At 26.3% G+C, this 13,568-nt stretch overlaps 1 protein-coding gene across 1 annotated transcript; it reads right to left on the bottom strand.

The window, feature by feature from the left end:
• Positions 1–15: 15 nt before the first annotated feature.
• LOC145833332 (lysophosphatidylcholine acyltransferase 1-like) lies at positions 16–3,790 on the bottom strand. The gene is made up of 4 exons (XM_082940515.1): positions 3,512–3,790; positions 2,708–2,893; positions 839–1,120; positions 16–530 (listed from the first exon to the last, which is right to left on the bottom strand). The coding sequence occupies exons 1-4, from the start codon at positions 3,788–3,790 to the stop codon at positions 90–92; spliced, it is 1,188 nt and encodes a 395-aa protein (XP_082796641.1). The 3' UTR covers positions 16–89.
• Positions 3,791–13,568: the final 9,778 nt, after the last annotated feature.

Genomic DNA, 13,568 nt, shown 5'->3' with positions numbered 1-13,568 from the left:
GTAAATTTTTTCAGTAACTCGTTTATGATTATAACTAATACTGTTTTAAGTACTATTTCTAACTTAAGAGCAAAAGATAATAGTTTGTATTACATATCTTCTCTCAGATTACAATAAGCATAGAAAAACTCTCTAAAGTTTAGTTTTGTTTTTTGTTTGCTGAACATAATATCAAATACGTCTTTATTTTGCAAGCCGTCGAGTTTAACATCCTTGTAATTGCTAAGAAAGTCTTCCTTGGTAGCTTCGTAACAGCCATTTTTGACCACCTTCGAAAACTGTTTTAATACGTCGAACGCAAAGGCCAAGTCGACACCGTACAGCTTTTTTGCGTGAAGAAACTCAACTGCGGCGTGCTCCTGAGGAAAGTTGATTTTTTTCGCGCACCGCATCAGCTGTCGGTCTTCGTAGGAGTACTCGGACGTCGGAACACCGAAGTGAGAGGCCAGCGTTTTGCGTACATTTTCCGCGTACAAGCTCGCATCGTTCACTTCGTCCTCGTTCGGTTTGTACACTGGAAGGTAATCGACCTATGATGGCGAAATATGTTTACTTAAATGGTTTTGTTTTAAAGAAATTAATTGTTTATAAAACATGGTATTTTGTTACAATAATAATAGTTTGATTAGATGTTAGTTGCTAAAAATCAGAAGTTTAAACTTAACTGCAATTCATAATCCTTTTACTTGTTTTAATGAGTAAACGTTCTTATTATCTTGCTTACGTTCACAAACTTCACGTTTATTGCAAATTTAAAACAACATTTCATTGTAAACACAAACCGCATATCAACTTTTATTACCTAATACTTCTTGACATAATAAACTACACTGCTCACTTTCAGAGTCGTCCTAAACTGGCACAGCATTATCCATATCAGCTTGATCGCGCCGCTGCTGATCTCGGTCCACGTGACGTAGTCAAAGGGGACTTCCCACCGAACCGCAATCGGCTGAACCGGCACTCCGACGGCGAAAGCTCCTCTTTTGAACGATATCAGGCTGGACTTGTTCGTACATGTTCCCTCGGGAAACAGGAGCACTTGCGGCCACTTGCCCGGTGACGTCACACGCTCCTTTAGCATGTTGAGTGCTTTGGCGCGAGACTTGATATCCGTTCTCTGTGACAAGTTATTTATTTTTTATTTACTAGTTGTGCTATTTGTTATAATAACAATGAATTGTTGTATAAAGTATTGTACAGAATACAAGGTTTCCCAAAGTGGGCCAGATTTCTTAAAGGAGGGGCTCTAAGTAGTAAAGGGGCTATGAGGCCGTAATTTGAAACTAACATTAGATATTATATATTCTTGAGTTGGTGATAAAGAACAATATAAAGTTTTTAGATGTATTTAACATTAGTTTTATGAAAAATGTTGTTGGAGGGGGCCATATATTTTATAAAATATCTTCAAAGGGGGCCTTATGAAGTAAAGTTTGGGAAACCCTGGTATAGAAGAAACTATACAACTTAGAGTTTATTAGAAAAATGTAACTTTTGTAATAAGTAAAATGGGTAAAAAATTGTAAATTTTAAAGCTCTGATCCTTAATAAGGGACTTGCGATTTTTTATATGGTAACTAACTTTAAGCGCTGTTCACTTAATATTTGTTGATTAAAAATGTTAAAGTTTATAAGTTTTGCATCACATATCTTAATAAAATATTTTAGTCAGTTAAAGAGACTTAAACTAACATTATTACCAAAAACTTCTGGCTTTTGGGTTAGATTTTTTTTCACATAAAAAGTATGAATTTTATTTATAAAGTAATTACAAAAAATAAACAAACCATGGTTTGAAAATCTACCAGTTGTTGCAACATTTTGTTCAAATTAATTTCGCACAACAGTCCTTCATAACTGAAATTTGAAATTAAAAACTCCTTAAAACCATCGTTTATTTATTTTTTGTAACTACTGATGCAGGGAAAAAATTACTAGTAAAAACAATTGACTTGTGTCCTGGACCAATTTGCAAGTTATTTATAAATCTTGATTTATAAATTAAAACATGAGTAACAAGTAACGATAGTTCTCCCGTTAGAAATAAAAAAATCAGTCAACTTTATTTTTTGATAAGGTTTCAAAAAGAAGTATAGTTAATATTTGAAAGTGAAGTTTACTGGTTTTTCGTTTTTTGCATATCCTAAATTTCAGCCCTCTACTAGAGGGTCTCTAGTTTTACTTAAACGTTTGGTTTGTTGTGAATATGTTACAGCTTCATGCTAATGTTGTTCATAAATTTTATTATTTGATTTCGCAACAAATACAACATAAAGTAGATTGAAAAATAGTTTAGTAACAGCTTTTTACCAGAATTTCTTATTTTAATATTTATTATATTTTTGTCATTTCGCACATGCTAGCGCTAAATACTTTTTATAACTTCTTGGCTTTAAACAATATGAATATTTTTATAAAACAGGTTAGTGATAGTACAATATATTTAAAATAAATTAGATATAACATCACCTTATTTTTTCATAAAAAAACAATAATTTTAAACAAAAAAGTCTATTTTTAAATCTGATTTAGGATTAAGTGAGTGATAACAAAGGTGCCGATGTTTGCAAGGCTGAAATATAAAAGATTAGTAGTTATTAGCTTCCAACGTTTTTGAAGCACCTGAAAATGATCATTAGATAACGTAATTTTTTATTGTAACGACTCAATAAATTTCGTAGTACTATGAACGCATTTGACAAACCTGTACGAAAACTGGTTGCACTGCTTTGAACAGGGTACCAAAAATGGGTAGCCTCAGGTTTTCTTGCTTGGACATCGCGGCCGGGAGGTCACCGCCAATAAACCAGTACATTATGTCTAAGTAGGAGGAGTGGGGACATCCTATCAAAATGGGAGCTTCAGCAGCAGAGCTTCGAACACCGCTGACCTTTAAAACAAGACTTATATTTTGGAAATGATTACTGTTTGCTGGTTAACTTTTTAAAACGTGTATTTGGTTCTAAATCAATAACTGTTAGTAACTTTACTGCGTAAAACAGCTTTGTGATGTTTATGTTAAGAAGTGAAGTTGAAAATTAAAATACTTTTTTAAACAATAGTAAATTTTCTACTTTCAAGTGTAATTAGGATAAGTTTTTATTAAAGTATGTTACAAAAGTAAACTGTGTTGTTTTTTTGTTTCTTACTTCGTAATCTTGAAAATTTATAAATTTTTTAAGTATTAAGTAGTACTATTCAAAAAATAATTTTCTAATTATAAACTTTTTTTTTTGTTATTTTATAATGCAATAGTGAGAGTTTAAAGAAATAAAACAAAGTTGTATGTTAAAAGCTAAATTGTATGTTAAAGAAGTTGACTATTACTAATCTGACAAATTTATAGCTAGTTTCAACGTTTATATCTTTGAAAAATTATATATATTTTTTTCAAGATACATTCATAATGAACAAATAGATTAAACATTTTCTATCATGCTATTAAAATGTACATCAAATTGAATATTTAAAAACACTAATAGGATATACAAAACTTACAAAACGCTACCTGAAAATGAATTCCGCAAAAGAAGCCAACCAACGAACCCATTTTACGAAGAAAGTTGTATAATTTTTGACGAAACGAACTGACAGGAACAGTGAAGTCGCTGCTTGCTCCGAAAGTAAAAACAAAACCCATTACCCAGGTTACTAACAATGTTGAAAAAGCAAAGAAGAAGCGCATCGGGGCGAGAGTAAAGGACATTATAAAAATTTGCAGTTTTTGCCTGCTTGAAAGCGACATCCGGTGTACGAACGGATTCGCATGGCATCTTTCGTTGTCCATACTTAGTTTTACTTGTTTGTTGCTTTTTGTGTAATTTAAGCTGTGGTTGCTGCTTAACTTAAAGTTGAACAATAGTTGAAAAGTTTATAAAGCATTGATTTATAAATATGTTATTAATTTTGTTTTTAGACTTATACACTTATATTTTTAGTAATAACTTGGTTAAAAAAAAATAATGAAAGTAGAAAATGTTTAAATATACTGAATAAAAATAAAGTAAACAAAATACTTAACAATTTACTGAATACATTGTGAAAGGAAACAATAATTTAATTTTGTACAAAATGTTTGTATTTCAAATATTTTAACTGCTTGTGAACATAAAAACTAAAGACAAAAATCCAGACAATGTTTAAAGATTTTTCAAGAAAACCTTTCTTTAAAGAAAAAGCTTATATAAAATGTTCTGATTATGTTTTCTAATTGAAAATGCAACTAAAACTTTAACTACAACAACAAGCTAAAAAAAATCTGTTAACTTTTTTAATAAAATAAAAGCTAAGAATACTCTTTTTTTTATCTTAGTACTAGGCTGTTAGTTTCCAAACTTTTAAGTGAATATGTGAATTTAAATAAAACTTTGTATTTGTTTAACTTTAAACAATGCTTTGCACAAAAAACGAACTTTGTTTACTTAGTATCATAGTAAATTTTTCAAAGCGAAAACTTTAGTGTTCTGCTTAAAAAGCTTCGTTCTAGTCTTTATGTTTTATTTTTATAAAAAACAGTTTTGAAGACTTAACCTAAAACTACTTTAATTTTATAGAGAAAACTAAAAATATTTACTTTTTTAATAACCTACAACCAAAATCAATTAAAAGTAATTTTTATTATACATTGTGTTTTGTTTTTAGAATTAAGAAGGTAAAATACATAAAACTGAAATAATGTTGAAAACCTAAACACAATAAACTCATAATTTTAAGTTTAAATTACTCTATCATCTAAAAGATTGTTTAAAAAAAATATTTTTTTTTCAAAAGCTATGTTAAACATATAATAAATTCTGTTTGAAAAAAAATCTTTTTCCTTGTTTATATTTTTCTAGAACAGCAGTAACTTCTTATTTCTAGTAAAGTACATAACAAAAACAGTTGCAAATTTCAATACAATTTTCTATTAAAAAAAAACTTTTTAAGTCTTTTAGTTTAACAAATAATCTAGGTCTTTAAATTTTAGTACAATAATTGTCTAAATTGTCATATAATGTATAAGTACAAAAAAAAAAAAATTGATAAAATAAAATATTAAGAAAAGATAAAAGTTTTTTGATAATCAAAGCTTCTGACAATACTTCTAATCTTTGGTATTTAAGAAAAAGAAAAACAAAAACTAGCTTCTAAATTTTTAGCATCTTAAGTATAAAAGCTTAACTTCAGTTACTTAAAAATGGGTTTACAATTAAAGCAAAGACTATATGTAAAACAAAGATCATAAATGCTTAAATTATGCATGAAATATTACTTCTTAAACAAACCAGTGTGCTTTATTTTTAACTGAGACATAAAAGATTTACAAGATTGACCAACAAGCTAAAAAAACTTCAAGTAAATCTATTAATAAAGTATTTAATAAATGTTAACTTGTTGTTTACAACTTTTGATGCCTCACAGTTAAGTTCAGCATTAAGCTAAAACGAATTTTCTTTCTATTGTCTCGGTTTCTCTCTGTGCTTTCAAGCTCATATAACATAACACATTTAGCTAAAATACATGAACTATTACTATTAAAACAATATTGAATATAAGCACAACCGTCGAAATGACTATATAGAATGCATTTAAAGTTATAGACTTGTTTGCTTTGCTTTTACTCTTTAAACTTGTTAGCGTGTAAAAAGTTGCAAGATGTACTGAAATATACTTAATAAGTTTTAGTATCAGATAAACACCTTGAATTAATTGCATGAGTAGTTAGTTGTATTTACAACATATAAATAATCATTTGGTTTATATTTCAAATAAAAATAGTACTACATTAGGCAAAAAATTCAAACTAAAAAGAAATATGCATTGCATTTTTAGCATTACCTACTAAAATTAAAGTAATAAACAAACATTACTTACTATTATAAATTGTACAATACAAAGAAGTCCTAAATCAAAACTATTTTGATTTGGTATAAAATAAAACTTTATTTTAAAAATCAACAATTGTAACACTTGTACAAAAAGTTATACAATTTTAAATTAGCTAACCTAACTGTAAGGCATCAAAAGTTGTAAACAACAAGTTAACACTTATTAAATACATTATTAATTACTTGAAGTTTTTTTAGCTTGTTGGTCAATCTTGTAAATCTTTTATGTCTCAGTTAAAAATAAAGCACACTGGTTTGTTTAAGAAGTAATATTTCATGCATAATTTAAGCATTTATGATCTTTGTTTTACATATAGTCTTTGCTTTAATTGTAAACCCATTTTTAAGTAACTGAAGTTAAGCTTTTATACTTAAGATGCTAAAAATTTAGAAGCTAGTTTTTGTTTTTCTTTTTCTTAAATACCAAAGATTAGAAGTATTGTCAGAAGCTTTGATTATCAAAAAACTTTTATCTTTTCTTAATATTTTATTTTATCAATTTTTTTTTTTGTACTTATACATTATATGACAATTTAGACAGTTATTTTACTAAAATTTAAAGACCTAGATTATTTTTTAAACTAAAAGACTTAAACAGTTAAGTTATGCTTATTTTTTAGCTTAATAAAAAAAAAACCTATCCTAGCTAAATTAAGTAGTTTAAAAATAAAGAATGCTAGTGTATAAGATATGCAAAAAAAGTAAAAAACAATATGCAAAAAAAAAGTTCTTAAAATTGTTTTATTTACTTTTGTTTTATTTTTGTTTAATAAAATACCAAAAGTTCTTTTAGAAATAAAATATTACAAGCTAACGATTTTAAGTCTGAATAATTAGTCTGCCTAGACATTTTTCCTAATATTTTTAAATAGGTGTTCGAATTTTAACATGTTAGGTTTATTCACACATACTATCATAACTTTATAGAACTACATTTAAAATTTTAAATTTAGAATTCAAAATGTTTTTAAAGTTATTATGGAACTATAAACGTTACGTTTCCTGATATAAAAATTAATATACAAGTATTTGTTTATTTTGCTCAAAGAACAACTACTAAATAAAATTGAGCTTTGCTGGAAAATGCAAAGTAGTGAAGCGATAAGTACTTTTATAAAATCGTATCGTGCAATAGTTTTAAACAATTTAAGTAGTATATTGCACATTAAAGAAATCAAAGTTTTTACAGTTGTTTCAGCACTTTTTAACTTGTGTAAGTGAGAGATATGCAAGGAGTGTAATTTTTCACGGCGTCACTTTTGAACGAAGGGTCATTCTGCATGAGAGTAAAAAATTGAATAAATAAAGAAAAATGAAAATTATAGAAATTAAATAAGTCAAAAAAAAAAAAAATACCGACCAAGGGTCAGTGGTAACAGTGATAGAAAAATTATTGTTTTAACCCGTGCAAAAGTGACCCTTTATGCATGTTGACACCTACCCCTTTTGGACATCGTCATTTTAGTACGGGTGGCTTTTATTAAATTGAAATAGAACTGAGTTAAATTATATCAAACCTTTTATTAAACTCATTTAGATCTAATTATATTAAACCTTATACAGAACTTCATTATAAATGAAATAAGCCTAAGAAAAAGTCAACAAAAATTTTTATTAAAATTAATTTTATAAATCAAAGTTATTAGTTAATTATATGGTTCATTAAAAAATTTTCATGGAGGAAAGTTCGCTCGTTTTTTGGTGTTGTTTTCTCACTCACTTTTTTACAAACTTTTTCTTTTCAATTCATTATCTGTTTAGTTACCGGTTTAAATTTATATAATCTCTTGTGTGCTGTTAGTGAAAATGTATTTTGTACGTCAGACTTTGGTGTAATTTCAATTCTAATGAAACAATTTATTGTTGAATTAAGATTTAAAATTTTCTTTAAGTATTTAGTAATTTGTTTTTTTAATAGTTTAAAAAAATATCTATTGACACTGATACGCTCAAAACTAAAATATAGAATAACATAAAGAACGCACTGGAACAATAATCGGGGTACGTACTTTACTGTGATTGGGTCAGAAATGCAAGACGTCACTTTTGCAAATGTCATCATTATTACTAAAGGAGGAGTTTTTGACGGCATTCCTTTTGAACCAGTGACACTTTTGCATATAATGGATGTATTTTTTTTTTACATAAAAAACTGAATTTATTTCTGTAAAAAATTAAACTGTTTGGATAAATTTTTAAATTCTAAGACAATATTTTGCTAAAGTAGTTTTAAACATGTATTATGTTAAAACTTTCGAAAACTATTATATTTTTGTATATAATTAAAATACTTTGCTTTATGTTTTGTGGATACAAAAAAATAAAATAAAAGTTTATATAAACTTCTAATACATTTAATTTTGTTCAAACTAAACAACAATAGTTAGAAAATAATAATGGACTAACTTAACAAAATAAAACCTATTAGGTTTGGCTTTCTTTTAAATCACTTATAAGTTTTTAATTACTTTTAAAAAAAGTAGAAATTAAAATAAAGTAAATTTTTTTATTAAAGGCGTTTTGATCAAATTAATTACTTAATACGTTTCGTAAAGTTGTAAACTGAGTACATGTTTTTACATATTCAGTGTAGTTTTATATAAGAAAATTCTAAACACTCTTTTAGATGCAAAAAAAGTCTTGTAACTTTTAAGCAAATTAAAAACTAGTTTTAAACTAAATTATATTTCAACTTTTTGTTTATAAAAATACTCGTTGCTTAACATTTCAAAAGTATAATAACTTTAAAAAAAATTCAAGTTATTCTTTATTTTTATGTAAATAATAGCGTACAACCATAATTCTTTAGGTTAAGAACTATCTAGCTGATGCACGAGTTACGGCACGCATTTTATTATAAAAATAAAACGTTAAAGTAATACTCTAGAATAGATATAAAAAAAAAGAACATTATTATTTTTTAAAATTTGGATGTCTCGATTTGCTCTGTAGTGCGTTTCTGTACTTTGTTTCAATGTTTAAAAATATTAAGTCAGTGTCATCTTTGAAATCATATACATTGTAAAATATTTTTATTTATTAAGTTAGCATTTTTTCAAAGAAGTTTATAAAAGTAGGATACATATGTTATTTGGTCTCCTTTTTCAGTAAGTGAGAGTTCTTAAACTTGAAATCTTTAAAAAGTATAGCTTAAGATTTTTTATTTATATTAAAAGTTAATTAGAAAAAAAGTTTAAATGTCACCAGTTAAATAACTTTGAAAAATTAAAACGACACCTTGATCTCCTGTGAAAAAAAAAACATTACCTTTCACAGCACATAAAACATAATAGTCACTTGTAGCTGGTAGTAAACGAAAAAAACAAGAAGACAAAAATTCAAAAAAAAGTTGACATAAGACTTAAAAGCATGTGAACTTTCCTTAACGATTAACTTTATTATTTATAGTTAAGTTTTAACTCGATTTTTTAAAGTTAAGTTTGTCTTTATTTTATTAAATTTTTACTTCGGCTAATTTTAGAATGAGTTCTAATAAAATTTCTGGTCTTATTTTACTAACTTTGTCTATTTTTTACAGAAATTATCCGTGCAACGTTATTCAAAAGTGTCTTCCGTGTAAAAGTGACGTTGTTGTGCGTATTTATCCCATTCCAGAGTTATTAGTCTCTCTATAATATATAGATTATGCTTTTATTACAAGTAGACTAAAAACTGTTATGTTAGGATTTATTAAAAGTACTTTCATTAAGGTATAGATAAAAATCAACTACTATATTTAACTTTGTTGTTAAGTCTCAATTTGTTCAAACAAATAAAAAATAAAGAAAATAAGGTTTTAGTTTAATTAAGTATAATTCAAAAACAAATTAAGTCAGTAAAAAGCTTAGAAAATGTTTTGCGTTATTAGAAAACTTTACTACGCGGATATTTTCACAATATGCATACATAATTTATTTTATTAGGTTAGTTTTTATGAATAATTACTTTACAACTAACGAATTTCAATCCACAAAACTTACAGCTCACACCAAAATACTTTCTGTATAGTTTCTTTACGAAAACCACAAGATATTTATCAAACCAAAATTTTTCAGTTATCAACTGCGTCTAAGTACATAAAATTTGGTCAAAAAAGTGGCAAACTAAGTTAAAAACATAAAGTTACATATAAGTTAAGCTGTATTTTCAAACCTCTTTAACGTTGAAAATGTTTTCTGTCAAAAGGATACAATTTTAAAACACATGAGTAAATATTGTAACTGTGGTATAGAAATGTTTGTACTCTAAAGCTGTTGTTATGTATAACTTTTATATGCTCATTGTATTTGTTACTGCTTGATTTTTATAAATTTTAACCATTTTGCTAGAGCTGCAGTGTTTTATAACAAGGAACTTAGAATACATTTGCGCGTATAGTCTTGTTTTTATTTTTCATTATACATTAATCCTGGACAAGAGACGTTAAACTGTATCCAAGTGGTGTGCGACTCGATAACCGAAAGGTTCTTCGTGCACCAGCTTCTTGAACCAAACATTTTGAGCGTCTTTTTGTCGTTCAATAAACTGTATATTTTTCGGGACTCGTTAAAAATCCATCCGATCAAAATCCACCCAGTCAAATTCGAGAACCGCTTAGCGATCGAGGTTAAGGGTTAGGGGAAACAGTGATAGTGATAAATGAAAAAATAAATAAAAAAATGCAAAAAGTATATAAAATAGATTAATAAATAACGAAAATATAAAAAATAAATTGGGTGGATTTTGAACGCAGGTGGATTTTGAACGCGGGTGGATTTTGACAGTATACCATATTTTTCATACAAAAAACTTAAAAAATAAAGTTAAAATCAAAAAATTTTAACGAAATAACTATTAAATACTCTTTATTGCTTACTCATGATTATGTTACTGTCATTTTAAAAACCTTTGTTAGGTAAAATAAAACAGTTTACGCTCTTGTGCATTGACTCTTTAACAAATCGCAGACCAGAAAGTTATACTTAAGCGATCCGGCCTGCAGACCATAGTTTGCAGACCCTTAAGTTATTCGTTTTTAAAAGGTTTAATTTGAAACTAACCTGAAAAGTATCGAGTTCAGTAGTTCCTAAGCATAAAAATTATAAAATTTAGTTGTTATTTAAGATTAACTTTTTTAACACAGTTGTTTAGTTCCTTTAATTATTTTATCCATTTTCAAATGTTTAACTTTTAAAAAGCTCAACATAGTATTTGTATGCATTTTTTGTAAATGACATGCGTAAAATGTACAAAAAAACTTTTAGTGTGTTTCTTTAATTACAATATTAACTGGACTGGTGTATTCCACACGGGTTCACGACTATTCAAATTCGGACAATTCAAATTATTAATAAAAAATTGAAACGGCTAAAAATAAAAAAAGTAATTTATATCTGTCTAAAATAAAAAATGTATATTTAAATCGTATAAATATCTACAGACCATTTTTTTCTTTTTGCAAAAAATATAAATATTTTTTGAGATATGGCTTTAATTGAATAAAAGATATAGTTATTTTTAGTAATTTCAAAATATCTTTGAATTTTTTTTTGATTTCTCAAAAAAGATAACAGTGGCTTGTAGATATCAATAAGATCCACATACGCATTTTTATTTTTTTTCAAATTCATTTTACTTTTTAAGTTGTAGTTTTTTTTATATTTTTTCAAAAATTTTAACTGTCGGTACTTGAGTTGTCCGAATTTGAATTGTCATGTAACCATTCAACACCACATTGGGAATATAAACAAGACAAAAAATACTTTTGTTTTGTTTCTATCTGTGAGAAAATGGTAATAGCAAACGCTGACAGAAAAACTCCATTAAAGTAAAGGAATTAATAACTTGGTTGCTGCCCCACTTTAAAAGTTTAAACATGTAAACTTAGAAAACTGTAATGAATATTGTGTGGTAATTAAAAATCTATGTCTATCTTAAGTTATGTATTTAAATATAAAAACAATATGAAAAACATTAAAATTTGAAACGCTCTAATACTATTGGATTTTTAGTAAAATTTATAGTTACGTGGTAACCTTTAAAATATTATTTTTAAATACATAAATACAGTTATGAGTTTAATTTGTTAAAGTTTAGTTTGCTGAAAACATAATTAGGAATCCATGTGTTTGTTTTACTTAGTTTAGTATTTAATTTAACTTGAAGATGTCGCAATTTTTTGTCACCGAAACCTGGTTGTGAATAAAATTTTTAATTTATTTTAATTAATCTTTATTTAAATAAGCTCTTCACATTTCAGTAAATTGAGCAATCTTTTTAGTTAAGACAAACAACTATATATTTTTACTTACAAATTTTCGAGACCTAGTTTGTAAGTCTTTTTGATTAATATTTTTAAATACTTAAAAGATGTTTTTAGTACTACTTAAACCTTAATGTAAAATTTAACATATTTTTCAAGTTAAAGTTAAATAAGTTTTATGTTTTTAAATTGTTTTTAAATATATCTTGTAAATTCAGTTTAGCCTAAATATCTACATATATCTTTGCTTCAATTTCAAGAATTCATTTATAACTGAAGATAGCTAATTGAATCAAACATTTTTTTACATCACAGTTCTTGTACATACAATATTTTTAATTATCCATTTAAACCTAAGTTTATAACTTTAGTAGTTACACTTAAAACAAAAAGTATAAACATTTATAATCATAAAATCTGCTGAAAATCTATAAGCTAACAATGTCTTTTAAGTGTTTACACCTGAAACGCCTTTGATCGCCAATCAGTAGAATTCATTACGAAAATGTTTAAGCTACAGCTTAAAGGTGTATTTACAAGTGGAACAATTCCAATTTAAATATCTCTTAATTTCTACTAAAAACTAAAGAGTTTATAATATTGCAAAAAAATAAGATTCTATTTTATAACCTTTGGTTACACCAGTCTTTACACAGCTGCTTATTTACAAAGTTTTTCTTATATGAATAGACTTGAATTATTAAAAAGAAAAGTAATACGTAGTAAAGTATAACGAATCTTTGAAAAACATGAAAAATGCTTTTTTTTGTAAAATATATTTTGGTGGTATGCTTCTATTTAATTGTACTAATAATCAAAGTAGTTGTTGCTTTTTTTTTTTAAAGACCGACAATTATTAATTTAAAACATTTTAATTCAATAATAATCTTTAAGGAGAAACAAGAAAAAACTGAACATATTACATTTGAAGATATTAAACTTCGTACTCAGAAACTTTCTCGCACGTCATGTGATTAAAAATTTTTTTTTTTAAGTTGTTTTAATTATTCCTCCAAAAAGTACATTTTTTTATGTTTCAACGTATGTCTAGTTAACTTCTGTAAGTATGAAACACGCTAAAATTTTGTAATGCAAATGTTTTTATGTTTTATCGTTACTTAATATTTTTACCAAATCAAAGTAAAACTGAACAGTTTTTCATAGCTTAGCTTAATAGTTATATTAATTTTTGTTTGAAATTTATTATTAGCAAACAGAACACTTGTTGTTTAAAAAACGTAATTTTTAGTGACCAACAGTTATTTTATGAAGTATTGACACGCGTTTTTGTTATATGATTTGAACTTACTGTTGTTCAACATTTTCAAAGTCGATAATTATCAGTTGTTTACAAAATAAAATAAGTAAAATAAAATAAAAAAGATTAAAACAAAACTTAGTAATACTTATTGAAGTGAACTGTTTTCCTAACGCTTGAGATAATGGTAGAACAACTT

This window comes from Thalia democratica, chromosome 4 (assembly GCF_965202585.1).
Source record: "Thalia democratica chromosome 4, ktThaDemo2.hap1.1, whole genome shotgun sequence".
In the NCBI taxonomy this organism is placed as follows: Eukaryota; Metazoa; Chordata; class Thaliacea; order Salpida; family Salpidae; genus Thalia; species Thalia democratica.
Note: the sequence above shows the minus strand (reverse complement) of the source record. Positions and strands in the feature narration are given on the sequence as shown.

What these genes read in the sequence shown, in the direction of transcription:
- LOC145833332 (XM_082940515.1), bottom strand. Translation starts at nt 3,790, where the DNA reads ATGGACAACGAAAGATGCCATGCGAATCCGTTCGTACACCGGATGTCG. An exon ending in TTTGCGGAATTCATTTTCAG is followed by an intron (nt 2,894 to 3,511) that starts GTAGCGTTTTGT and finishes CTTGTTTTAAAG; the next exon opens with GTCAGCGGTGTTCGAAGCTC. An exon ending in TGCAACCAGTTTTCGTACAG is followed by an intron (nt 1,121 to 2,707) that starts GTTTGTCAAATG and finishes AACTTGTCACAG; the next exon opens with AGAACGGATATCAAGTCTCG.